General features: G+C 32.5%; 9 protein-coding genes across 9 annotated transcripts; 2 read left to right on the forward strand and 7 right to left on the reverse strand.

Moving 5' to 3' along the window:
- Positions 1-131: 131 nt before the first annotated feature.
- On the reverse strand, positions 132-1919 carry BX663DRAFT_444994 (uncharacterized protein; the record flags this gene model as incomplete). Its single annotated transcript, XM_051523658.1, has 4 exons — positions 132-863; positions 986-1060; positions 1141-1330; positions 1426-1919. The coding sequence occupies 4 exons, from the start codon at positions 1917-1919 to the stop codon at positions 132-134; spliced, it is 1491 nt and encodes a 496-aa protein (XP_051377474.1).
- Positions 1920-2827: 908 nt separating this feature from the next.
- Positions 2828-3200, reverse strand: BX663DRAFT_444991 (uncharacterized protein; the record flags this gene model as incomplete). The annotated part of the gene is made up of 3 exons (XM_051523657.1): positions 2828-2887; positions 2950-2987; positions 3068-3200. 3 exons carry the CDS (start codon positions 3198-3200, stop codon positions 2828-2830), a joined length of 231 nt encoding a protein of 76 aa, XP_051377475.1.
- Positions 3201-3429: 229 nt separating this feature from the next.
- Positions 3430-3928, reverse strand: BX663DRAFT_528139 (uncharacterized protein). The gene has a single exon (XM_051530138.1). It carries the CDS (start codon positions 3870-3872, stop codon positions 3483-3485), a length of 390 nt encoding a protein of 129 aa, XP_051377476.1. The 5' UTR covers positions 3873-3928; the 3' UTR covers positions 3430-3482.
- A 4015-nt stretch (positions 3929-7943) lies between these two features.
- On the forward strand, positions 7944-10412 carry BX663DRAFT_547137 (uncharacterized protein). The gene is made up of 7 exons (XM_051530991.1): positions 7944-8314; positions 8375-8523; positions 8589-9111; positions 9198-9410; positions 9479-9747; positions 9815-10059; positions 10121-10412. Exons 1-7 carry the CDS (start codon positions 7955-7957, stop codon positions 10306-10308), a joined length of 1947 nt encoding a protein of 648 aa, XP_051377477.1. The 5' UTR covers positions 7944-7954; the 3' UTR covers positions 10309-10412.
- Positions 10413-11699: 1287 nt separating this feature from the next.
- On the reverse strand, positions 11700-13013 carry BX663DRAFT_445012 (uncharacterized protein; the record flags this gene model as incomplete). The annotated part of the gene is made up of 2 exons (XM_051523662.1): positions 11700-11899; positions 12191-13013. The coding sequence occupies 2 exons, from the start codon at positions 13011-13013 to the stop codon at positions 11700-11702; spliced, it is 1023 nt and encodes a 340-aa protein (XP_051377478.1).
- Positions 13014-13476: 463 nt separating this feature from the next.
- On the reverse strand, positions 13477-14717 carry BX663DRAFT_528151 (uncharacterized protein). The gene is made up of 3 exons (XM_051530139.1): positions 14404-14717; positions 14110-14317; positions 13477-14021 (listed from the first exon to the last, which is right to left on the reverse strand). Exons 1-3 carry the CDS (start codon positions 14697-14699, stop codon positions 13599-13601), a joined length of 927 nt encoding a protein of 308 aa, XP_051377479.1. The 5' UTR covers positions 14700-14717; the 3' UTR covers positions 13477-13598.
- A 189-nt stretch (positions 14718-14906) lies between these two features.
- On the forward strand, positions 14907-19594 carry BX663DRAFT_481716 (uncharacterized protein). Its single transcript, XM_051524370.1, has 12 exons — positions 14907-15105; positions 15186-15254; positions 15346-15422; positions 15497-16757; positions 16889-17046; positions 17158-17575; positions 17676-17867; positions 17973-18056; positions 18134-18194; positions 18254-18411; positions 18471-19158; positions 19229-19594. The coding sequence occupies exons 1-12, from the start codon at positions 14934-14936 to the stop codon at positions 19569-19571; spliced, it is 3681 nt and encodes a 1226-aa protein (XP_051377480.1). The 5' UTR covers positions 14907-14933; the 3' UTR covers positions 19572-19594.
- BX663DRAFT_481717 (fumarate hydratase) lies at positions 19178-21376 on the reverse strand. Its single transcript, XM_051524371.1, has 6 exons — positions 21271-21376; positions 21042-21198; positions 20902-20972; positions 20708-20827; positions 19834-20617; positions 19178-19731 (listed from the first exon to the last, which is right to left on the reverse strand). Exons 1-6 carry the CDS (start codon positions 21351-21353, stop codon positions 19552-19554), a joined length of 1395 nt encoding a protein of 464 aa, XP_051377481.1. The 5' UTR covers positions 21354-21376; the 3' UTR covers positions 19178-19551.
- Positions 21377-22329: 953 nt separating this feature from the next.
- BX663DRAFT_445000 (uncharacterized protein) lies at positions 22330-27284 on the reverse strand (the record flags this gene model as incomplete). The annotated part of the gene is made up of 5 exons (XM_051523661.1): positions 22330-24184; positions 24272-24474; positions 24538-25253; positions 25293-25972; positions 26047-27284. The coding sequence occupies 5 exons, from the start codon at positions 27282-27284 to the stop codon at positions 22330-22332; spliced, it is 4692 nt and encodes a 1563-aa protein (XP_051377482.1).
- Between the last annotated feature and the right edge of the window lie 484 nt (positions 27285-27768).

The raw sequence follows: 27768 nt of genomic DNA on the forward strand, positions 1-27768 counted from the left end.
AATTCAATAAGCATTCAACAATTGAGTTCAAAAAAAAAATATATAACTATCGTATTTATTAAAATAAAATATATACATATATATAAAAGGGTTTACGCATATTATTGTTTCATAAAACAAAACAAAACAACCTAAGCATTTAGGAGAAGCCATTGCTCAGGATCCTCGACACCCACAAGTTGTTTTACTAATGCAACCACTTCTTCTAATTCTTCTGCAAACTTGGACGAATTTACAGTATACGCGCAATAACTTGGAAAGGTATCATTATCAAGATGATCAGGACATTCTATAATAGCTTTACGCAACTTTTTGACTAACTGATGCTTCATTTCTGTAGGTGATGACATAAAAGGAGGTAAAGCCATCTTAGAAGCCATTGTGGATGATACAAGTTTCATGATGGACAATATATTAGCCACGTAGTGAAGTCTCTCTTCTTCTATTACTTTAATAAGATTTCGCTTCCATACTTTATCCATTGATCGTAACGCAAAGGCCATACCCTGAAGAAGATCAGCCATGTTATCAACTTTCTCTACCAGTTTAGCATAGACTTCATAAGGAAATTTGCCTCTAAGAGGTGGTTCAAACTTGGACATCTTCAAATATGTATTTTCATCCGCAATTTGTCTACGAATACTTAGAGCTGATTTTCTAAAGGCTTTGATTTGACCTAATGTAGGTTCAAAACTGGTGTTATGTGTGATCAGGATATCACTCACCAAGATACTATAGAGTCTGCTTATATCACGTATTGTCTTTGAAATTCGTTTTCGTAGTTCAACACGACCTGTTATTGGTTTTGGAATGATGGATAATATTGCAGATGCTCCAACACCAATAATTACCAGAAGCATACGCTATATAAATATATAAATAAATATATATGTTATTTGATAAGGATAAAGAAAGAAAGAAAGAAAGAAAGAAAAAAAAAAGGCAGCCTTTTCAATAATTGTAAAACATATGAATCGATAAATACCTTTCCAGCGACAACTTCAACTGAATCATAAATAGGCGCACCACTTATTGCATATTGATATTCATAACAAACAACCTTTTACAAATATTTTAGTTTCATTGATGCCATTTTTTTTTTTTTTTTTTTTTTTTTTTTTTTTTTAATGTGATACTTACTAATATTAAGGTGACTTGAGTCATAATAGCAACAACTTTGAATATTTGATTGGTAAAAAATATATAATAGAAAAAAATCATACAGACAAACATAAGAACAATAAGACCATAAGGATTTCCTCTAGCAATTTCCCATACAATAATGCCCAGGACACCTCCTAATACTGTTCCTATCACTCTTAACGTAACACTAAAATAAATACACACATATTTGTATGTATCATACGCATAATATTTAAATTAGACTATTCATTATTTTTCTTTTTTTTTGATATTATTACTTACGTGACAAAAAACATGCCAACTATGGGTAACATCCAAAGTAATAAGGTAATGGTAGCCCATTGACCACGCCAAGCGAAAAACCAACCTACACTTTGGGGTAAATAAGCTGGCAAGGATAACAATACAAAACCAGCTGCAGTCTTCAAGGCGAACACGACATCCATACTTTGGAACCATAATATTAAACGATACATGTTATAAAAGAAAAACTCAAGAGATGTTTCAGGTGGGTTCACATCTGGATCTCGAAGGTATCCATGATCTCTTCCTCCTAATGCAAATTTTGTAGTCCCCTGTTGATCCAGGGCATCTGGCTTTGTCATAGTTTGTGTCAATGTTAAATCAGTTCCTTGTTGGGTCTCAGAGTTTGCAGAGGTAGTGACTTGAGTGCCACCTAAATTAGCATCCACGGTACGGGATTGAAACCATTTTCGAAGTGGTAATTGAGGGAACCATAATTGGCGTCTAGTACGCCTTGTCTCAATTTCCTCCATACAGCAAACGAGCTCCTTTAACAGTCTTGCATGTTCTATCAGACTGTACTGGAATAGATAAATAATTTGGAGAAGATCAGTGAAACGTGTCTCAAAGTGATCTATAGGAGGATGAGATTCAATAAAGAGCGGAACAGATGATTTACACTGTGCTTCATATTTCTTAATTACCGCCTCAATACGATCAGATAAAGGTTGGATCGGATGTTGTTGTTCACTTATTTGAGAATGATTTGGATTTCGATAGTCTGATAAGAAGAGACGAGGGAAGGGCCATAGAATTGTACTTTTCACGGATCGTGGACGACCTGAAAATTTCATAAGTCGTTCGTTACATTCATTAAGAGCAAGGATGGAAGTATTGGTTAATTCTTGACCCGCCTTTCTAAGATCTTTCAGATTTTGAAAGAAAACATCTTTGTGATCGTCTTGTTGAAGGGCTTCAGTAAGTGAACTATCCTTGAGGCGTTCAGCTTTCGAGATGAGACTAAGACCAATACCATGTAAAGGTTCACGCATTCGTTTGATAATGTGTGTAAGACGTCTGATATCGCCATGAGATAGACGGTTAAATAGAATCTCACGTTGTACCTCTCGCTTAGAGTCGATTAAGCTTAAAATACTATTTTGTAGACGTGCATGTAATGTTGGTAACGTTATAGCAACAGACCCTGATGTAGCGGATAAAAAGGCTTCAGAGTGCTCTTGAAAGAAACTATTATATTCTTTAAGGGATTTGTTAAGGACAGACATGTATTTTGTGATACTGTCATTTGGCCATAGAAAGATATCTACCATGATAGCAATTGCACCTGACATGGCAATGGGTTTTAAAAATGTATACTAAAAATAAATGTTGATATTTATGTATATAAAAAGAGCAAAAATAATATATATGTATTACTTCTCTACTTTACGACAATTATAGGCTGAAATCCAGGAGTAATTGAAGCTTGCGTTAAAGAAAACTATATATTATCATTAATGATTATAAATAGGATATATAATTTTTTTTTTTCATGTACTTTACAGCGATTATGATACCAGCAAAAATAGTTGCAAAATTAGCTATACACAAATATTTATATAAATTTTAGTAAGATTTATCTTATTTTTATTTTATTTTTTTTAGTAACGTATTTGTATACCTTGTGTAATTTTGACACGAACAAGAGTTAAACCAAAAACACCAAGAAACATCAAAACGGCTAAAATAGCACTTGATTTAGACTGAACCGGAAAAGGGTTTGTGCTATCTCTAGCAAGATTTGCGAGAAACATGGCTATTATAAAACTTGTAAATACATATTTATATATAAATATAAATATTTATTATTTATAAACCACACTTACCTAAAAAACACCATGCCGATCCTACTAAAGCGCCAAATAAACTAAGAAGAGTTGACTAGAGGAAGAAAACAAAATTAAGTGTGAAATAGATGTATTATATGTAAAGATGTATACAGTGTGTAGGATACCTCAATTTGGACACCTATTAATATATATATATATATATATATATATATATATGTATCTACATTAAATTTGTTACATTTACATTTAATTTTCTTTTTGTTTACCTAAAGGTTGAATTGGAAAATGAAGTAAAGTGCCAATGGGTACAAGAATACTAGCGGTTCCAATAGCATTTCTACAATTATCAACAAAGACAAAAAGTAAAGCAATTAAAATAGCTATAGATGCTTTTAGGATTGTACGAATTAATGGAAGAGGTGGCATCCTAGAAATCCACTGTTTACGCCATAAACTTTTCTCGATTTCGATATTAGGCCTTTCACCATCGATATTGCTATCTCGCGATGATGGCTGATAACTTGTTGATGATATGTTATCTTTTATTATAGTTTCTGTATCACTATGATTGCTATCAACATATTGATTTGTCGTTTCACTGTTAAAAGTGTGATTTGATAATTCAATATCTTCCATAGAACCTACAAAACACTAATAAAGGAGAAAAAAGAAAAAAAAAAAAAGAGAGAAAAAAATACAAATAAAATATGAATTCGATCACTGTTATCTACGATTATAATTATTGTCTTTTAAAATGAAACAAAAAGCACGTCAACAATGTGTACTTTTTTTTTTTTTTTTTTTTTTTTTTTTTTTTTTTTTTTTTTTTTTTTTTTAAACCACCGTCAAGTGATATTATTGTATTTTTCAGCAAATAAGAGAAAATTTCAGAAAAAATAAGAGAAAATTATTGGATAAAATAAGAGAAAATTATTGAACAAATAAGAGAAAATTTTAGGTCAATTAAGAGAAAGTCCAAGAAAAATTAAGAGAAAAAAAAATGGCAATTAGTAGAAAGCACTTTTCTCACTATTATTAACAAAAAATGGATATTGACTTTGATATGAACGAAATTTCTCTACGCGACGATGACATTGAAGCTGTACCTGAAATCATTGTCAGCGTAATGTCAATGATGAGAAAGAAGTGGGAGTACAACATCACTGCATCAGCCATGGAGTTAGATGAAGATGCGACGATGGAGCTGAAGGAAGGGTACGAGGGTGATGAGGCCAGCAATAGCTCGGATAAGGAGGAAAATGAAGCTGATGTACAGGGTAGTGAGAGCGATTTGAAAGAAGAGAAGCCTCTCAGAGATCTGGCCGAAAAAAAAGACGCCGCTAGCAATGCTAGACGTGTGTACACTCAGCAAGATATCAACAAGCTTATTTCCCTGTTAATTGAACAGGTTCCTGTAAAAGATGCAGCTTTAAAAACAGGAATAAATGAGAAATCAGCTTACCGTTTCAAATCGCAATGGCAGAAAACAGGGGAAATACCTCAACAGAAAAAAAGAGGGCGCAAAATGGGAACTGTCTCTGAGCTTACTGAAAAACACACAAAGTTTATTACCGACATTGTTGATGAGTGTTCAACTGCAACTGTAGCTGGAATACACGAGTTGTTGCTCAAAGAATTTCCAAGTCTCTCCGTGAGCCCATCCGCAGTATACAGACATCTTAGAACCAGCTGTGCACTATCTATGAAGAAGTTGGAGAAAATTTCATCTACTAGAAACTCGGAAGAAACTCTTAAGAAGAGAAAGGAGACCATCCTTCAATGGCTAGCTGATAAAAATATGGACTTTGAGAATAATTGCGTTTTTTTGGATGAAGCAGGGTTCAATTTACACATGACACGCACTCGTGGCTGGTCCAAGATAGGAGAACCTGCTAAAACAACTGTCCCTGCTTCAAAAGGCACCACAATAACCATTCTTGGTGCCATCTCTAGCGCCGGCATTATTGACATCTCTTTGAGAAAGCCAATATTAGTTTCGGGAGCTAAGAAGAGAAGAATAGATGGGAAGGTTGTTACAACGACAGCTAAGGTTGGAACTAGGACTGAGCACTATTTAAATTACTTGAGTAATGTGATGGATGTTCTTGACCGAAATAATATGAAGGGCTTTTACTTGGTAATGGATAATGCTCCCATACATAAGCCAGCTACAGTAAGAAACTTAATAGAAAGCAGAGGCTATAAGTGTGCATATCTTCCGCCGTACTCACCATTCCTAAACCCAATTGAGCTATTCTGGTCGAAGGTGAAGTATGGCGTCAAAAGAAGCCCTTTCGAAACTGGTGAGACACTCACACCCAGAATAATGGATGCCTGCTCCAAAGTAACTAAGAAAGACTGCCAGGGCTGGATTCGCCATTCTCTCAGATTCTTTGAAAAGTGTTTAGCCCTGGAGAAAAACTTATGAGATTTAAGTATAAGTAAATTTTTTGCTAATTGCCATTTTTTTTTCTCTTAATTGACCTAAAATTTTCTCTTATTTGTTCAATAATTTTCTCTTATTTGTCCAATAATTTTCTCTTATTTTTTCTGAAATTTTCTCTTATTTGCTGAAAAATACAATAAAAATTGTCAAAGTTACATATTATTATTTTTTTTTTTTTTTTTTTTTTTTTTTTACTCATCTATAAAAGATAAGGATACAAGTAATGGCCACTCGTGTAACATTTCATTTTATATCATTAAAGTTTTAACGATGATAACAGTCATATTATGCATCATCATGCATGATGAGAAAAAAGATATAAAAAGGCACACATTTTTAATTTCCTCCCTTTCTCTCTCTCTCTCTCTCTCTTTTTTTTTTTTTTTTTTTTTTTTTTTTTTTTTTTTATCAGCCAATCAGACGTAGCCGTGGAGACCGCCTTGTTCACCACGTTAAATATTCGAACACGGAGGCAATATGGGGGAGTCTGTTTTAAGCCCGGCTATGAACAGCCCTGTGAATTGCCCCGTCTGTATAGTGCCTCCGATGGCTGATGGAACGATAGAATAGCGAGTTCATGTTTATTGATGATAAGAGTAGTTATTAACTACGAACAATATTTAGTTCATCATATACAAACAAACGATAACATGTGGCTATAAATAACACTTTTTGCGACTTATACTTAATCACAGATATCTTTAACAATTTAGAATACTTGACTATTGTTCGATCTTATTTTAGTAAGAGTAATTGCTTCAGATCTTCTTTGATACAGTGCTAATAACGTAGGATTTAGTTACTATTGAATGATATAGGTTTATTTATATATCTTTTTCTTTAATGAACATTAGACGTAAGTAGTTGAATTCCTATTAGGAATATCTGACTGGATATCATCTAAATAACATATTAGAAGTTTCTTAATATCCTTTTTTTTCTTAACAATCAACTTATTCAGAATATCTTTTAAAGACTTTGGTAACATGACATAAACTTCAGTCATTGGTTTGATCCTTTTGTTTTTTGTAATTAATACCGACTTCAGCAACTTTATGGCCTACATCATTATTTCTAATTAGAATATTACAGCTTTAACCCTTTATTATTATTGTTGTTGTCTTGCTTTATTGATTCTTTTCTAAATATCATTAGACGATTCTTCTTCTACAAGTCGTCAATGAGTTGGATTCATTATTATACAAAAGTTTTTAAGAAATATAATTGTTTAATGATAATATGTGTATATTTATTCATTTATAATTAATATTAATAAAAAAAAAGAGGGCAATGATCCAAGTAGCCAGTAGCTTCATAATGTAATGGAAAACTACTGTTTCCATACACAACCAATCGTGGAGGTTGATTAGTATCTGCTTCCTTTTCTAATCTTATTTTGTGAGAGTTGAAAAAAAAAACTAATGGAACCCACTCTCAAGGATTGAGTATTTATAATAGTGACCAGTATCTTTAGAATTTCATTTGAAAGACAATGAAGAAGAAGAAGAAAAACGTTCTAATAGGAGCAAAAAGATAACAGTACTTTATCGTAGCTTATCGTTTTCTCCTTCCATTTTATTAGACACATGAAAGGGATATTTAGCAGTATATCTTCCCCTCTCCTTTTTTTATATACATGTGTATATTTAAACTGAGCTTTTCCCTCTCTGCTACTGCTACTGCTACTGCTGCTTAAAGAATAAAACGCAGACCGAAAATTAAGTGATTCTAGTATAGTTAATTTATTTTTCAAGACAAAAGTTAATATAGAGAGACATAAAAGAAATATGTAATCGACGGTAACAAAGTCTAGTGAGTAAAATTATAAGATAATATCATGATGAGCTAAAATAGTTTGTTTCATAGAAAAAAAAGGATTCTAGGAGAAACGATGATAAAACCTGTATTGATAAGATGAATTATAGCTATAAAGAATTCATAAAAACTTAAATCAAATAATATACAAGGTTATTTAATCGAAATTTGCTATATTTGAAGTGAATAAGGATAGCGCTGCGTATTAGATAAACTGTTAATGTAAAGAGAGTATTAAAAATAAATCAATTTAGAATGGTTAAATATGTATGTTGTTGTGGTCATGAATCATATTATTTTTCCCTTCTTTTCTCCTTGATCTGAGTTAGTTAAGGTCTTTTAGAAGATGTAGATTATTCTTCTGACTTTAAAATCTATCATAAAATGATGAAAAACATTTTTCTTTTTTCTTTTTATTTCATTTTTTTTTCTCCCCTTAGTGCCCTCCCCCCCCCTTATGATGGCTACCACAGATACATTATCTACTTCAATCGCGCCATCAGCAGCAATATCAGAAGTATTAGCAACAACAACAACAACACCAACAGTTCAACCAAAGAAGCCTCCTAAAACTACCTTACGTATTCATGTTAACACATTTAATCAGCCGCGTCCTGTTGTCTTTAATTATCGTCAACTCTACAAACGAGAACTTAAAAAGCTTGAAACACCTACAACAATAGCGCCTGTGACATTTACAGATAGTACAGAAGATGCTTTTTATAAAGAATTATTAAAACGGGCTGAAGGATACTCTATCGATGATGAAGATGACGATAATGATGATGAAGATGATGATGATGATGATACACCAGCCGTAAATAAAACATTAAAATTTGTATATATTTTGAAATACTAAGTCAATTATTTGATTTAGCTTAGGAAACAAGACAATAGTAATGAATATGATTATGAGGATCCATTCATTGATGATAGTGAAATGTTGTTAGATAAACCTTATGAATATTCCGCACCTGAATTTGATGGATTCTTTGTTTATTATGGTCCATTAGATGGTCATGAAACGTAAATAATTAAAGAAAAAAAAATCAACAATAATTCCTTTATCTTACTTGAATTCTTTTTATTAGTGAAAAGAAGGCATCAACACAAAAGCGCAAATCAACAGCAACAGCAACAGCAGCAGCAGCAACAACAACAGCAACATCGACAACAACATCGACAACAAAATCAACCAAGTCAAGCACATCATCATCAGCAACAACAGCCAATAAAAAGACAATAAATACTGCAACTGCAGATAAAACACGCAAAAAGGCATCCACTGAATCAGAAAGCAATAAAAAGAAATCTACTACTACTGCTGGTACCACTACAACTTCAGCTAAGTCTAAGGCAACTACAGGTACAGCGACAACAAAGAAACCAACAACTATTAATAAACAGGTTAAAAAGAAAAAACCAGAACCTACAACGTTGACAATAGGAACAACATCGACAGCAGCAGCAGCAACAACAGCAACAACAGAACAACCCACTATTCAAAGTGCTGCTTCTTCAACAGCTATTGAAAAGACAATTTCAACAGTTTCTTCACCTGCTTCTTCTGTAACAACAATAAATAAAAAGAAGCCTACTATACCAGCTGTTTTGGTAAAGAGGATATGTTCATTTATTTTTTTTTTTTTTTTTTTTTAAAAAAAAAAGAAAAAAAAAAACTTGATTAACATCTTTTATAGAAACCTTTGGATCCAGAAATTGAATTGTTAATGAAAAAACTAAGACACGATGTTCAATTTGAAAAGTTTGAAAACAAGGCCAAGTTTCCTCTAACTCTAAAACCTACAGTACTTGAAATTGGACTGATTGCTTTTAGAAAATATAAAGTGATTGATGATAATCTTGTCTATCATTTAATGAGCATCTTACCTTATAACCGGTTTACTTTAAAAGTATATTAAATACATGCATTAAAGAGATAAAAGTAACAAACTAATATTATGCATATACATTTATATAGAAATTCTTAACTACGAAATCAGGACAAATGAGGGTGGATGAATTACAACAAGAGATTGATGAATTAGCTATTTTATTAAAACAAACAATTGATCGTATGATGCCTGAGCAACAAAGACTATTTAATGAAAAGTTAGCATCTACTGAAACTACAGAAGATGAAGAATCAACACCAACTCCACGCTTCAAATGCAATGATGAAGTTAGAAAGATTTTATATGATATTATTCAAACAGAAGAGCAATCTATTCATATCGCAAATCAAGTAGCGTAAGTCGGAATAGTTTAAATTTACTTACAAATACAATACCATCCATAAATTGAATAATTTGTATAGATTACATAAGGATCCTGAGAAGAAGCCAGAATCACTTGCTTCAGATGGTAAAGCAAGAAAGTTAATGTATCAACGCTTGTTATCTTGTTGGCCAGAGGGATGGATGCATACTTATGAAATGAGTCGACAATATAGTCAATATAAGTCCAAATTAGCTTCTTTAAGTGATAAGAAAATTCCTATTATTGATAAAAAGAGGAAAAAGGCATTAGATGAAAGCAATACAACACGTAATAATAAAAAGGGTAATAAGCACATTATAAATTTGAAGTTTTTTTATTTATTTATTTATTTATTCATGTATAGCAAAAGAATCGCTAGAATCAACATCATCACCTGTATTTCAGACCCCACCTCCACAACCTACAGCGACAAAATCAATACCAGTAAATGTGATTACTATTGATACAGATGAAGAAGAAGACCCACCTATTGAAGCAAATCATAAACAAGCATCTTCAATGAGTATTGAATCCTTAATTGAAAAAAAATAGTAACACAAGCAATTCTATAAAATAGAAGAGAGCATAGACATTTCTTTCTCTCTCTCTCTCTCTCACTCTTTCTTTCTTTCTTTCTTGCTTTAATGATGTCTTCTTGTACAATGTTTCTATATCAAATTATTACTTTCTTTAATTTGGCTTATTGTATTTGAGAATTTCGCGTATCTTTTTTTTTTTTTTTTTTTTTTTTTTTTTTTGATGCATTTTTGATATTATTTATCCCTATTTCTTTGTTCCCATCTAAATAGATAAGAGTACGTTATTATTATAAAACTGTACGTAGGTAATACTTGCAAGTATTTAGGATACGTTGTACACAAGAAGAAGTAAGTTCTTTGTGAGATTACAACAGATGATGACCCAGGAGGGGCAAAGGATAACAATCTCACTCATGAGCCTTGTACTACATCAGAGAAAGATCTTGGCCCACCTGGAGTCATCTTAAGAAATCGAAATTATTAATACAATGTTTATCATTAGATCCCATTCATATCTTTCATTAAACGCAATCCATGTATTGGATAGTTGACTACACTACACTATTTCAAGCGTCTAATTCAATTGCTCACAAAGAAGTAAGTTAGATAGTGTCTCTTTATGTACCTTTGAACTTCAAATACCTAAAACCCTTTTCCTCTTTTTTTTTTTCTATTATATCCTTCTTTGGTTTGTCAATCGGTTAATAATTTATACAAACTTGATTCTCTCTTTCATCATGACTTTATAGCTATCATCATAACCAGACCAGCGCAAAGGTTGTTCTTCAATTGAAGGTTCTCTCTCTCTCTCTCTCTCTCCCCCTACCTACCACCAGATTATGCCATAGTCATACCTCCTTTCTTTAGTCACCCTTGATGATCCTAAAAGGAGCTTTGTTTTCTTTTCGTATATTTAATATACATAAACAATGATTTATGAATAAAATAGGTTCTTTTTTTTTTTTTTTTTTTAAAAAAAAGCCTCTTGATGACCCCTCTTTAATCATTGAGCATCATTTGACAATTATTATTATTCATGTTTTAAATGATGAATGTATGGCTAATATTGAGCTTATTTGCATTTTACTTGTATTACCTGTTTCTTTATGAATAGGACAAGGCAAGGCAGGGCAGGGCAGGGCACCAAGATGCTTGTCACTGTATTTACAAACCTGTTACTTTCAATCATCAGATGTTGATATACATTTATCTTTAATAATTTTAAATTATATTTGATGTTTAACATTAGTACAATTTTTTTTTTTATTATTATTATCATTAAGGAATAAAATAAATAATCATTAAATAAGTCAAGATATATACATGCATGCATGTATGTGCATACAAAAAAATAAATAATAAATAAATAAAAATTAAAAAAAAAAAAGATACGGGGGGAATACTCTATTCATCATTAATAAATCGTTGAATAGTGGCTAGTATATCATTTTGCCAATTAGGATAAAATAAAAGGGAGGCATGATCTAGTCCTTTCATTACCACGGCATCTAAACCATGATGATTCAAGTAGAGATCGACTCTCTTTGAATTAACAATATTATCGAGTTCACTTAAATAAACTTTCACATTTTTAGGCATCTTTACTGACGATGTATATGTGTGTTGATGATGAACATTGGTTGGTGTAACGAAAAGGGCGGTTTGAAACCAATGAAAATGTCGTGAAATATAATATGAGATATAAAGTTCAGTTGAAGCAAAATATTTGACAAGGCACTAATAAAAAAAAAAAAAGAATTAGGTGATTATATACATTTACATCATAGTCAATGTATTTATTACCTCTGAAGCTGTGCTGGGTGATCTATAGACAAAATTAGAACAGACATCTTTATAATGCAACATAAAACAAATAGGATCCAAAAAGATGACACCAGCTACTTGTTGTGGCATGTGTTTAACAACCCAAGAGGTAACAGCTGTACCTAATGAATGAGCCACAAAGACAGCATTCGAAAATTCGTGTTTCATTAACATCTCTTGTAGATCTTTAATCGTCTCCTGCATGGTCGGTACTTCTTCAATGCAGTGCATAGATACATAAGGTAGTTCAATAAAAAAGAGTGGGGCATCTAAGGTTATCAATTTGATCAAGAAACTGATATAACACATAAGTCCAGCTCCAATCCCATGAATGAACACAACAGGTTTCTTTTTACGGTTTCCATCACGGAACCAATATGAGACCTTTTGATCACTCAAGGTCGGGGTATCCATATTATTCCAAAGCATCGAACGAGTCTCGGGTCCAAATTTTCGAAACCCCCAGATCCACTGACAGATGAAACCGAAAAGAGTTGTAAGGAACATGATGAGTGTATAAAAGGCCAATGGACGATGATAGGCATGAACGGGGTCTAAATTGATACGATACGCAACAACGTCCTCATTATAACCTGGTGCAAAATCAATATGAAATTCATCTTGGAAATGATCAATCATTGAATTGAGTTCTTCTGATAGGCTTTCCTCTTGTAGAACCTCTTCAAGAGGTAACCCAAAGAAGGCCCAAGAGAGCCATTCAGATACATTATCTCGACCTATTTGTTCAAAAGTTGGGTGTCGTGTAATGTCGGAGGCTAACATGAACCACTCCGATATCCATGTAGGGGCATCATCAATATTAGCTACACATAATTTATAGATCTCACTACGTTCCTTGGCACTTGGTGCGATAGACGGTAATATACGTTGCATACGATTACGAGTCATTTCAAAGAAGACATAAAAAAAGAGTTCGCAACCTAACCAATAATGTACAAAGGTGTCAAGAGAAGCATAATGTAAGCTAAATAATTTACGTTCGGTTGTAAAGTAATAAATATAATAAAAGAAGGCAAATGGTGCAACTGCAGTTTGAATAACGGCTGATGCATAAATAAGCCACCTTGTAATGAATGAATCAGGTATCATACTAAATGGTATAAAAAAAAAAAAAAAAAAAAAAAAAAAAACTAAAGAACAAAGAATAAATAGCCAAAAAAAAAAAAATAGATATACATATATTTATATGACTATATATAAAATTTTATTAATAAATGTCACTTTTTTTGTTAATCTCACATGCTGTCCAACCCCAAAATTAATTTTTCATTATTCCCCCCATTAAAAAAAAAAAAAAAAGAAAAAAAAAAGAAAAAAAAAAAGAAAAAAAAAAAGAAAATTATGTCAACAAGTTTCACTTTATCCGTGGCATTGTTGCTAAATTAATCCAATATGATGTCGATAACATTAGACTATTTTTTTCTGAATAAATTCAAATAAACTAAAAAAGGGATTTATTTACATATAAGTTATTTTAGTGCCCATTTTGACAGTGTCCCAAATTTTCTTTAAAACAAAAGTTAGTCTTGTTCTTTGTCCCCGTAATAAAGCTATTATCATGAATATAACAATTATAACTACTACTCCGGATGTTTGTTGTTGACTTAACCATTTCTGAAGTAAACTAGTCGTCGTCTTTTTATTTATCGTTGACTTGTGTGAGGATGTTGATGATGCAGGCATTTGTGGTGTTTCGTTTGATGATCTTAGGTCTTTATTTTCTTGTCGCCGCTGAATATTTTTTTCTTCTTCTTCCAATTCCTTTTCTTTTCTCTCTCTTTCTTCTATTGCTTTTCTTCTCTTTTCTTCTTCGTTTTCTTCTCTTTTTTGTCTTTCTAAAATGTTTTTTTGTTGTTCTTGTTCAATATCCTTTAACAATTCCTATTTTATTTTTTAAACATGTATCTAACACTATTTGTCATTTGGGGTTTTTTTTTTTCTTCTTCTTCTTCTTCTTCTTTCTATTTACCTCCTTCTTTTTGTTAGTTAATACTGTATTATATTCTAAAAATACTCGTGCTGATTCGTAATCTTCAAGAGCGGGTAAAATACATCTGATATAGAGTTCAACAATATGCTCATATTCTTTTGTATCGTCATTAGGTAAAGAGGCAAACCATTCCTCAATACTATCTCTAGCAACCTTATATTCATTAAGCTTAATAACCATGATTAGACTAAAAATAGTAATGAATATTTATATATAATATGTAAATACATATTTATGCATATATACATATATATATATATATATATATATTACTAAGCAGAAATAAGTCTCGGATCAACTTGAAGCGGGTTATTATCAATAAGCTTCTTCCAAATAGAGCAGCAAGTTTCAGTTATTGTAATAGTGTTTTCAGAATTTAGAGATGAGCGGGATTTTGTTGACAACAATGTAAATGTAATATTCAAATAAAGTGTCCAAACATTAAACTCTAACGGATCATTTTCGATTAATGCACAAAGCGCTTTATCACAAGTTGTAGCAGCTAGTTTATATTTTTTAAGTAAAAAGTAACGGAGTGCTTTTTCGTATAATGTAGATGATGGAGTCATTATAAAGGGAAAAAAAAATAAAATATAATAAAATAAAATGAAATAAAATAAAATAAAATAAAATAAATAAATAATAAATTATGTGAATTTTGCTGAATAAGAAAAAAAAAAAAAAAAAAACCAGGAAATATTACATAATACATTCATTTATTGTTGTGCAGGTCGGTTCCTAATTTACCTTTTTTTTTTTTTTTTTTTTTTTCTTTTATTTACATATATACTTGTATATATAAAATGGAAGACACTTCTCCTTCCTTACAACCTATATTTACACTCTATGATGCAATAACAGACTCACCTGTATTTCGAACGAATACTTGTTATTATGAACAACAATTAGATCATTTAGAACATTGGTTAGATTCCTTTTCTCGTCATTTGAAGCAATATGCCGAAAAGTTAAAAAGTAAATGAAATAAGGCGCTACAACAATATACATAGATATAAAGGATGTTATATTTATGAATTTGTTTATTTTTTATTTAGAATTAAACTCGGAAACAATTATTTTATGTCAGAAAATGATTCCAAAAGGTGATGAAATATCATTGATAGGTATACATAAATATGTATATACATATATTTATATGCATGTAAATTTATAAATTATCATATTACAGTCAAGTAATTATTCTATTTATTACAGGCACTCTATTCTCTACTGCAGTTATACAAGGTTTCTCAGATGCCTTACAATCAAGCTTGACATTCAAGACAAATTTTGTAAGTATCACAAGTAGCAGCACATGTTTATGTAACTTTAACCTATTTATTATTATTATTATTATTCATGATAGATTTCTAATTTAGAAGAAAGTCTAGTCACACCTCTTCAACAATTCGTCAAGACTCATCTCAAAGACTTTAGATCCTTTCACAAACAATATCAAAAATCCCTTGAACGTTATGAATCACAGTTAGCTAAATACAGTAGTATCAATAAGTCTAGAGATCCCTCATCTATTCGTGAAGAAGCATTTAGACTACATGAGGTACGCAAAGAATACACTCATCTATCGTCCCAGTATGTTATCAGAGTAATCGAGTTTAGATCTTTGCTAGAGCACTGTTTAGTTGAACGGTTTTCAACTGCTACAGTGACAAAGCAAGAGTTCTATAAGGACATTGAGGTTTGGGCTCATCTGAACACGGCCATCTCATACTGGAAACAGTGGTTGCTAGATGATAAAATGACATGTGCATATCAACTCTATTATCAACGAAAGGCCTCTAAGCAACTTGAAGAGGAATACATAAGGCTGATGGCACCAGATCGTGATATTGGCAAGTATATAACCACGCCTGATTCACAGGATATGTTGTCTAACCTGACACACTCTCAATGGGGCTATCTCTTCTTAAAGACCTCAAAGCATTCATGGTCACGTAGATGGGTTTATGTACATGCTGGTCAATTCGGCATAACTCAACTTGATTCCTCCAAAGTGATAAGTAAAATTCGTGTCCCTATAAGCGAATGCAAAGTTGAACAGCGAGGAGATATGGATCGCCGCTTTTGTTTTGATGTCAGGGCCAGGACAACGGTTTATACTTTACAGGCAGAGACAGAGGAGTCATTACGGATCTGGTTGCGTGCCTTTGAGGCCCCCCCTCAAACTGATTTAGACTTGGTAAAGTCACCCACGCTCATCATTCAACAACATGGTAATTTGGAAACATCCATCGATAGTTCATCCGTCAATAATTCCAAAAGTTATCCTGAGGAAGGCACATCGATTGTCATGGTTTCTACAACACCTGATACGGAAGCGACATTATCTAATTCATCCTCATTGACACCCTTATTAGTCTGGAAGGCAGCTGGTCAAATTCCGGTTTCTTTAGGTACTTGGGGGATCCCTCGATCGCTTATACCCGCTGTACCAATGGATGCTGTACCAGTCAATACCACATTGGCTGATCAGGTAATTTGGCCACCGGAAACGAAGCAAATGTCTGAAGAGGAAATAAAAGGATTTGATGAGGAAATGAAATTGCATAATAGAGAGTTGAGAAATTTATTTGAAGGTGTAAAACCGAATGAAATGGTATTAGATGGTAAGATATGAATAATGTGCGTATACGTGTGTGTGTGTATGTATGAGTGTGGAGGAAACTTATTGTTCTTTCCCTCTCCCTCTCACGCATACAAAAGGGTTGAATTTATTAATAACTCTATGTATGTGTAGTTTTTATTGGATGTTTAAAAAAAAGACCTCAAAGTGTCGATGATAATACAGATATTGAATCACCTTCCAAGTATGGATATGCTTATGTAGGGTACGGTTTTATTACAGAAGATGCCTTTTGGTTTTACAGTTGTATTTTGACGACGTGTATTAACTCAGTAAGTTATTTTCTGAATCTTTTAAAAAAAAAATCACTCTCTTTCACATACAGACTTTATCTCAAATATATATATATATATATATATATTTGTATACATTTATATATTTAGGTAGTAGTTCGTCTTAAGGATATTTTGTCTATTAATATAGTTGATGACAAACATGAACGTATTCTTCTACTCAAAACAGAAAACAATAATGAGTCACTTGCATTTAGCACCTTTGTGGAAGATATAGAAATGATTGCCAAAAAACTCAAATTGGCTATTCAATATGCCAAATCAACCGGCATACATACACAAACACTCTATGAGGAAATGAAAGCTATCAATACAGCGTCACATCAAAGTGTTATGATTAATTTACCTAAATCGTTCAAGAGTGCAATAACATCGTTATCAAAAAAGAGAAGGGCAGCCACAATAAGTGCTCCAGAGAAAACCGAACAGACTTCATTAGTATCACGACATCGAGGAGGATCAGAACCTATCAAACCTATCGCGACGGTAAAAGCGCTCTTACCTGATCGTAAGTTTATTATTAAAACTAGTATCTATGACCCTCCCCTCCTCCTTACCTTTGTTATTATTATTATTCTAATTCTAACAACTCTTTATTTCTCTGTCAGCAAATTTGCCACCTGAGCATATCCAATGCCCAAATGAACCCGTTTCTTGTAACTGTGATGATCATCTCGACCGTCTTGAATGTCAAATTACATTACCTATTTCTGCAAAACGGCTTTATGAATTAATGTTTAGTGAGGAGCAGAGTAATGGGGGTGTATGGGCAAAAAAAACAGAAGCTATCGAAGGACATGGTAAATTATCTATCAAATATATAGGGCTATATTTATCCTTTTACTTTATAAGACTAAACGTATGGATTTTTTTTTTTTTTTTTTTTTTTTTTTTTTTTTTTTTAGATTTGACAGTTTCTAAATGGTATACAGAGAATGGAAAAATGCAACGTTTATTGAAATACTGGATGCCAGTAAGCAATCCAATTGGTAAGATACAAAACGCTAAACCTCCCACCCTTACATCCATTTTTTTTCTAATTTTTTTTTTACCGTTTATTATATAGTGCGTATGAAAGAAGCAGAAGTTGTTGAAACACAAATCTTGATTCAAAAGAATGATTATATGTAAGTAAATTAAGATCTTTATTTTCTAATTAGAATAACAAACTGGTTTTGTTTTGTAGTTGTTATACAGTACAAATCTCTACCAAAACAGCTGCTTTACCTTATGCAGATGCGTTTATTCCTTCTGTAAGATATTGTATTACATGGGTTAGTCAATCCGAATGTCAATTATCATGCTACTTGGGTGTTCGATGGACTCAAAGAGTGCTTGTACGAGGTAACAAAAGAGCAAAAAAAAAAAAAAAAAAAAAAAAAAATTAAAGTTCCTTTCATTAGGTATTGTGACGAAAGCTGCACTAAAAGGTATGGCAGACAGCATTCAAGTATTTATACCTATTTTGAAAAATGCAGCAGAAGAGATTAAGAATAAGGTGAATGAGATGCAATATCAAGTGGAACAACATAATAAAAAACTATTGAATCAGCAAGACTATAATAACTCAAAGGATCAAGAATATAAACTAGAGGAACCAATAGTGTCTGACCAAAGCAAGAAGTTAGATGAGGATAGGAATGTAAAGCCTCAGAAAGAAATGGCAGCCACAATATTAACACCAAAGAAGCAATTACAAATACCTGAATTACCTCCTATTACCACAATAACAAAAACAGAACAAAAAGCAGAAGAGTCTGTTGCAAAAGCTACTATAATGCAACCAGCTACAAACAAGGATACAGCTATCGAACACAGACATGCCGAAACAACATACTGCCAAAAAACGGATAGCAATAACAGCAAGCAATGGCTTGAAAAGTTCTTTGGTCAATATACTATTGAAATACTTGTCGCTATTATTTCTGTACTTTTAGTTTACATAATAGCAACACGTTTTTGGTGGCAACAAAACAATAATAAGCCTGTGTTATTAGCAACACAAGAAGTATCTCGTTCTGTTTATTTACGTGATCTTAATGAAGGATTTTTAAATAGTGCACCCTTGCCGCCCTATGCAGAATCAGAAAGGTACACAATTTTTTTTTTTAAAAAAAAAAAGAAAAAAAGAAAAGGAACATGTATTCATGTTGTTCTATAGTTATAAAGCGTTTTTAGAGGCAACAAAACACCGTGATACCGCATGGTATAGCATAGAACATTATCAACTAGCTACTGATCTGGAATTTAGCCGAAAACAACTAGCAATGCTACGCTGTAATTTGCTAACCTCTTTTCAAATCTTAAATAAACTTGACACCCAATTGGTTGAACAAGCTTATGTGAATTGGATGCTGGATACACGGCTTAAATGCAAACTTGAATCATTGTTAGAGAATGATCGAGGAGAACAAGCTAAAATGATTTGTCAACATGTGCAAGAACAATTAGATGTATTATACTTTAAAAAAAATAAAATAAATTTTATTGAGGATGAATCATAAGTTCAGGTCTAACTGTATCATCATATTGTTCTGAGGACAAATATCCCAAAGATAAAACAGCTTCTTTAAGAGTAGTGCCTTCTTTGTGTGCTTTTTTGGCACATTCAGCTGCTTTGTCATATCCAATGACAGGATTTAATGATGTCACTAACATGAGTGACTAAAATAGAATGTGTTAGTGAAAAAAAAAAAAAACCATATACATACATGCATATACACACACACACATATATATATATATTACATATACAAACTATCTCACCTTGTTCATAATAAGTTTAATTTGATCTCGATTAGCAATAATACCCACTACACAATTTCTTGTAAATGAACGACACACATCACTTAATAGTTTGATTGATTGAAGCACATTCTTAATGATAACTGGCTTAAATACATTTAATTCAAAATGACCATAGCTACCTGAAACGGTTACAGTTGTATGATTGCCCATAACCTGTGCACAAACCATTGTCATTGCCTCACATTGAGTTGGGTTCACTTTGCCAGGCATGATAGACGAACCAGGTTCATTTTCGGGCAAACTTAACTCACCTAATCCACAACGAGGACCCGAACCCAAAAGTCTAATATCATTAGCAATCTTCATAAGTGATACAGCAATTGTGTTGAGAGCACCTGAACATTCAACCATGGCATCATTACTAGCTAATGCCTCAAACTTGTTAGGAGCTGTCTTAAAGTCGAACCCTGTCGATTCAGAAACGGCTTGAGCGATCTTAACATCAAATCCTTTACGAGTATTAAGACCAGTGCCTACAGCAGTACCTCCCTGAGCCAAATAAGACAAGCGGGGTAAAGTAGACTTGATACGGTCAATAGCAAATTGAAGTTGCTGAACATAACCTGAAAACTCTTGGCCAAGTGTTAGGGGTGTAGCGTCTTGTAAGTGTGTGCGTCCTATTTTAATAATATCGTTAAACTCATCAGATTTAGCTTGAAGGGCATCGCGAAGTTCAGTCAAGGCCGGAATTAGATCATTATTAATCTCGACAACGGCGGCAATGTGCATAGCTGTTGGAAAACTATGTATATATTTATATATAAAGGAGAAGTAGAAGGTTAGGGAAAAGAGAAAACAAAAAAAAAAAAAAAAAGGGAGAGTGTAATTTTACGTGTCATTAGAGGATTGACTCATGTTGACATGATCATTTGGATGAACGGGATTCTTGCTACCTAACTGACCACCCAAGATCTCGATAGCTCTATTAGAAAGTACCTCATTGACGTTCATACTAATTTTGAAAGGGTGTAAGTTACCATTTGATATCTAAAAAAAAAAAGAGAAAAAAAGAAAACCTTTACTTACTGTGTTTGGGTACCAGAGCCAGTCTGCCAAACAACTAACGGAAATTGATCATCATGCTTACCACTAATAACCTAAAAGAAAGTATTTGAGTTTTCTTTTATTATTATTATTATTTTTTCGAAAATATACTCTGCTCGTACTTCATCAGCGGCTTGTTGTATAGCTTCTGAAATTTTAGGATCTAAACCAAACTCAAGGTTGACTTTAGCAGCAGCCTTTTTCAAAATACCAAAAGCTCTAATCAATTCTGGTGGCATACGCTCAGTAGCACCACCAATCTTAAAGTTTTGTAAGGATCTATTATTGGCGGCATAAGGTTAACTTTTTAGCTATTACAAAATAAAATATAAAATGGTCTTAGATCATTACCTTTGTGTTTGAGCACCCCAATAGCAATTGGAAGGTACTTTTAGCTCGCCAAAAGTGTCACGCTCAATACGATATTCTGTCATTGAAATGATAACAATAAAAGCAGAAAAAAAAAAAAAATTAGAGCTTAAAGTTTTTTTATGTAAATACTTTAAAAAGTTTGTGTGACTTGCTGACTTTAGATCTGTAATATTTTTTTTTTTGTGTGTGCAAGAAGTTTTTACACTTTCTTCTTCTGATGCCGTACATTACTAGTACACAACTCCTGTTGTATTTTGGGACACTGACTAGTCCAACCTAAAAGCAATATGTTAAATAATTCAGCTTTGTCATTTTCCTTTCTTGAGTTTTCAGATAGCTAAAGATGTATACTTTTAGCGATGGAATAATTAATAAAGAATTTATAGATGATTTTACCATAATATTCGAGCCGCTTTATTATGAACAATTAAGCTAATTATATCTTGCTTTTCGTATGCGACTAAGTTTTTATATCACACTGGTAACTTTTTTATTTATTTAATAGTAAAAATTGCCCTCATATTAAAAGAGGTTTTCAATTGTTACTGATGAACTATAATGACAGATACAGATTTAATACACACACGCACAAATATGTATATATATTTCAGTTTGAAATAAACTATTTTATCATAGCATATTATTTTAAGAATGATGTAGAAAAACTAGCTTTACAGTACTGTGTGATATTGATAAATGTGCACTGAATTAGTCTTTGTTCCTAAATAGTACGAGGAAAAAAATGATCACAAAAGGTCTTTATTTTAAAAATTGTTCAAATTAAAAAAAAAAAAAGTTAAATCAAAAATCTACATTAATTTTTCATGCCCGAGAATATTATATTAGTTGCTATTTTTCATTAGTAATTATTCAGAAATAAACAATAGATATATTAATAAGAGTAAACTTCGCACATTAGAAGGATAAAAAAAAAGGGACAAGCATTGTATAATATAATTATATTCTATTTAAAAAACCAAAACTTCTTCTACCATTAGGGTCCTAATAAAGAAAAAATGTAATTAATTTTGATATCACTTAAACGTTTATTTCAACTTTTTTTTTCCTTCTTTTTCTTACCTCTTCGTAACTCTTTTTATTCTTCTTTCTCTTAACATATAAAATACCCGATTGTGTGATAGAACGTTGATAATCCCCTTTAACTGTCATATCAACTTTAAGAGGCCAATACCTATCTTCCATCACTTTAATTTCCTTGATCTGATTGTAATCAGGAATAACAGTTGGCGCAGCAATTCTTACTTTTTTACCGTCCAGTTTCACTTCTAGCGGAAGACGGCATGGTTGTCGACTTGTCACGTCAAAAGGAACAAGCCATCTTGAATCTAATGCTAGCACCCAAAGATGCCTAAATAGCTGCATATGGTAGCGATTATCTTCTGTATCCATTGGATAAAATGGATAAAATGCACACAATAAAGCAGCTATACTTTCATTTGTTGTCTTTAATGTGTATCCTCCTAAACCTGCATATAATAAGCCAAGGGACATGGAAATAGCCATATGATCGCCGTATGTCATAGTTTCAGTGCGTGACCATAAGCTTTCTAAACGGTCAAAAAGATCTCGGTTACCAGATCCTGCCATCACCATAGCACATGCTGTGCAAAGTACATTAACACATGTCTGTATTACATACTTGGTCACATTGCCTTGAATTGTTGTTGCCTGCACGTTGAGTAACTGTTTAAAGTAGTCAAGTTGCTCTAATAAGCATTTAAAGGCATCATTGTCATTGGTACCAGCAAATTTCAATCCTAGACAAAGACAAACTCCTGCAATTATATGGTACTTTGCTTGTAAGATAGCATCCTCATCATCTTCTGTCATAAAATCTGGTAATTGTTCATCTATCCATGATTTGGTAGGTTCTATATCATCCCATAAAATTAAATATTTGGCTAGCACACGTAATAGCAAAATATCAGGTCTCACATAATTCAGATAAGGACGTTTTTCAAGCAACATAATAGAATTCGCTACAGCTCGATCATTTGTCTTCAAATACATCAAGCCCAATGCTATTGTAGCACCAGGTGCTGTTATATCTGCATTCAGTTTCATTAACTCAAATAATGTATTTAATAGTTCAGAGTCTACAGCTGTGATCGCCTTAGGGCCTTGCCCTAATGTAATCATGCCTAAAGAAAAGCCTGCTGATAAACTATAGGCCTCGTAATCGGGTTCTAAAATGGAAGGATCCGTCATTGCGTTTTTACTAATCTCTTCTAACATTGTTAACACTAACGATCTTTCACATTTACCCATATAAACGAGACCCATGCCAAGTACACTAGCTGCTTGAATTAAATTAGAATGATTAAAACTGTGCGAGTCTGGTGGGAAAAGAACGGGAATGTGTAATTGAAGCACCTTTGTCAAAGTAGGGTCTTTGGTTCCTTTATATGCAGCAGCAGCACCTAATAAAATACCAGATGTAACAATATCAGGCGCCTCTTGCATCACAAATCGATACCAGTCAACAGATGGTGAGTGTTTAATTGTACCATTAAGCCCCATGGCTAATAAAAGGCCTCCATGTTGAGATTCGATTACTGTATTATCAGGAAAACAAAAGTTAATCCAAGAATCAGTTACATTGCTGTTAGCTGATATACGAAGACCTGAAGCTACACCATTATGAAACAGAGGCCATTGAAGACTGTCTTTATTAATGACATCATCAAGATTAACAATGGTACGTAAAGGTAAAATCTTGGCAGCTAAAGTTATAGGCTCAAAAGGTAAAGGTTTGATAGGACTTGCAAGGTGAGTTGCAAAAGCATAAATGGCCCGACCAGTTGATAAAGCTAATGTGCGTTGAACTAACATCAAAACTCGTGATTGATGCTCTGCAGCTAATTCTTCGTCACTGGCAATAAGAAAGATGTCGATAAATATATATATCAAATACAACTTTTTTTTTCTTTATATACATATATTTATATATATACCTTACCTTAAATTAAGTTCAGGTACAGTTAAATCTGGTATACATTTTGCATCCAACATCCTATGCACCTTATCAATGTACCCACTTCTACCAAATCGTAAACGCTCTGTTTCAATATCCAGCAAATCTGACTTGAAAATATGCGAACCTTCAGAATTTTCACGACATACTTTTATCACATCCATCATAGTTCGAGGTATTCCAGAATTCTTTATCATAAAATATAAATAAAAAAAGTTTTAATTTATATACACATATAAATGGTTCTTTACCTTGGAAGCTGGGAATTTAAATGTGCTTGAATTTGGATCACAAATGATTGATTTGTTTTCAAGTTGTTTGTAAATATCATCGCGATCAAGAATGAGGTATACTTCTTTGTTCCAGTCTACAGCAGGGTTCTCCTTCAGACTTTCAAGGGCTTCTAAAATTGGAGATGCCAAAGAATATACTAAATCTTTAATTTCTTCCAACATGATACCGTACTCAACCATCTTATTTAGTAAAAGGCTTTTGTCTGCAGATACTTCATTTAGAATACCATAAAGAATCCATAATTGTTTAATTGTCTTTGCATAATTATGTTGACAATAACCTATCATGGGCTCTAATGTGCTTACTCCAAAGAAACTTAAGAGAGCAGTATTTGATGCAGTTGCCATTAATTGAAGACAAAGTTCAATGTTGGGCGGTGGTGGTGGTGGTAATGATGAGAATATAATGCTATCACTTTGTTTAATTAACCTCAAGGGAATGGTAAATTCAGGTTTGATGCCTTGTTTTTTGTAATAGTCAATCCATTCTCGGTGATCCAAAATGACAGAACATTGCATTAGAAGATAGCCTAATTTTTTTGCCTGTTCTCTTGTAGTTTTCTTTATACGGTATTCTTCAAAAAGGACATGTAAACTACGTATAATATCCACAAACAATGCAACATCAATGGTATTTGTAGGTGATAGTTGATCGATCCATCGTAAGGGTATACCTTCTAATTGCATTTGATCTAAGCTTACGCTAAAATTACGTAAGGTTTCAGGTAAAAATCCTATTTCTTTTGTGATAATATTATTATTAGAGACTTTAATTTGCTGCAGTCTGATCTTATGTCTTTCATCAGGAGTTTGACCTAGCCGCTGAATATGTATTAGCGATAATAGAGCAACAAAAAAGGACTCCCATTCTGTTGGCAGAGTATCATGTGATGTAAGTCGATAGTATTGAATGAAATGTCGCCAGAGTTGGGCAAATACAGTTGTTGAGACGCATCCAACAGCAGCAAAACTATTTAAAACTAGCGAAGACTTAGGACGTAGATTGAATTGATAACGTCTGATTTCACCGCTCTCAAAGTGTACATTAAATCGCTCAAAAACTGGATCAGAAAATTGTTGAGGTATATTATCATGAAAATGAATGGGTAAGCTAGTTACTGTAGCATCTATAAAGAGATGTGCTTGTTTCGAAACGTCTAAATAAAGCAAATCTTTAAATTGATCTCGTGTTGCATTAATGGGTATAGCAGAAACAGCAGGTGCCTTAAAGATAACACAGCAGCTAACTTCATTCATAATTTTGTCAATATCAATAACTTGAAGCTGGTTAATTGAGTGATTTAAAATACAAATCAACTCTTGTCCCTGCAGGTTATGTGTCATAAATGCCTCTGTTTTAATATTTGGAAACTCTGCTAACCTTTTGCGTATTCTATTAATATATTTATAAAATAAATATTTTCTTAAAAAAAAAATCAATTTAATATTGGTTTTCTTCTATTTTACTTTGTATTCAAAGATTCCCTCCAGAGAAATTTAACTGATATTTCTGTACGATCAATAAGAGCGTTATACAATCCTCTCTCCAACTCGTTATCATAAAAGCTATCTTCATATTCTGAAATAGGAAAATGCTGGAATTGCTTTCGATTAGCATCCATTATCTTTCCTTTTTTTTGAATTTTTTTTGGAAGCATATTTGCTTTCAATAATTTATTCTTTGAAGATATTGAAATAACTGAAGCTTCTTTATCTTTGCTAATATCATCTTCTTCTTTCTGCCCAAGAGTTGTTTGTTGTTGATTAGTTTTATTATTACGTCGTTTATAGGTCCATAAATAATGAGCTTTGTCTTTCATATTAAATGTCACAATGATAGGTAACTGACTTTCTGTAGTGGCAAATAAAAGCTTATGCGATGAATCAGGCCGAAATGATTTAGAAGTAACATGCTGCAATCCAGGGCTGAGCCTTATAGGACATGGACCACGTAATGGATGCTTAACAGTCATAAATGAATATATATATTTATCAGTTAGTTTAGATCGTTGTTCGGTTTTTATAGAATGGCTTGTATTACTATCTCTTCTTCTCGTTTCCTCGCTCTGCGAAGGTTTTTTGCTGACCAGCAGTCCCACATCAAGTGGTATAACGTTATCGATCTCAAATGGTATATGAGTTGTATATTCAAGACCATCTTCAAAATGAACTCTAATGTGATCTTCAAATACTATACATAATGCTCTCTTTTGTACATGATCATCTGCATCATAAACAGCGGGTATATTACACGATTCTAGACGTTGTTTAAGTAATGGTATATCGGAGGTATCTTTAACAATAGTATTCTTATTTTTATTAATTGGGAACCATGCAAATAAAATTGTTTTGATGGATTGTAGTTTATCATCATAATTAAACGATTTCACAATATTGCCCTTTCGACTCCAGACAACAGTCGATCCATGCACGTAAATTTCTTGCTCTGTCTGAATAGCGATGTTTTTCAAGTTGCCTTGTTTTAGAATGTTGCGTTCGTCAAATTTGTTACCAAGTGTTATTAATAGGGAATCGGACACACTAAACAGTTTATGAAATAATATATGTCTAGATGGAGTGTAGGATGGATCAAGTAGTTTTGAAAAATCGATGATTGGATCTGTGACAGATTCTTTAATAAGATGTGGATGTTTTTCGAGGAATTGCTTTCCATATGGATCGTATTTTCCTATTCCGATAAGCATTATGAGAGGATAAATATTACTTTTGAAAAGAGATGAAAAAGAAACAGAAGATAACTAAGAAAATATGTTTTCTATAAATTTTGACAGGAGTGTATTCAGATTTTTTTTTTTAAAAAAAAATAGCAGTTCCGCATGCTTCTCAAAAGATTGAAGCAAAAATATTTAATAACCTTTTATTATTATTTTATTATTATTCACTTTCTGTAGGAATCATCATAATAAATATATAAAATAATAATATATTTTAGTTACGTGTATGAACTCTACAAGCTCATTAAAATAAAAGAATAAACTTATTTACCATTTCTAAAGTATACGCACGTATAGCTTAATATGTATATAAATGATATATAATTCAATACGATTAAGAATTATTTTATTTATAACAAAAATTTTTATAGCAAAAATTTAAACAACCCATGTGAGCACATAATACTGGCATATTGGATTGCCCGGGTCAGTTCGAGAAAGAATAAAAGTGCAC

This window comes from Cokeromyces recurvatus, assembly GCF_025118155.1.
Source record: "Cokeromyces recurvatus strain NRRL 2243 chromosome Unknown BX663scaffold_57, whole genome shotgun sequence".
In the NCBI taxonomy this organism is placed as follows: domain Eukaryota; kingdom Fungi; phylum Mucoromycota; class Mucoromycetes; order Mucorales; family Mucoraceae; genus Cokeromyces; species Cokeromyces recurvatus.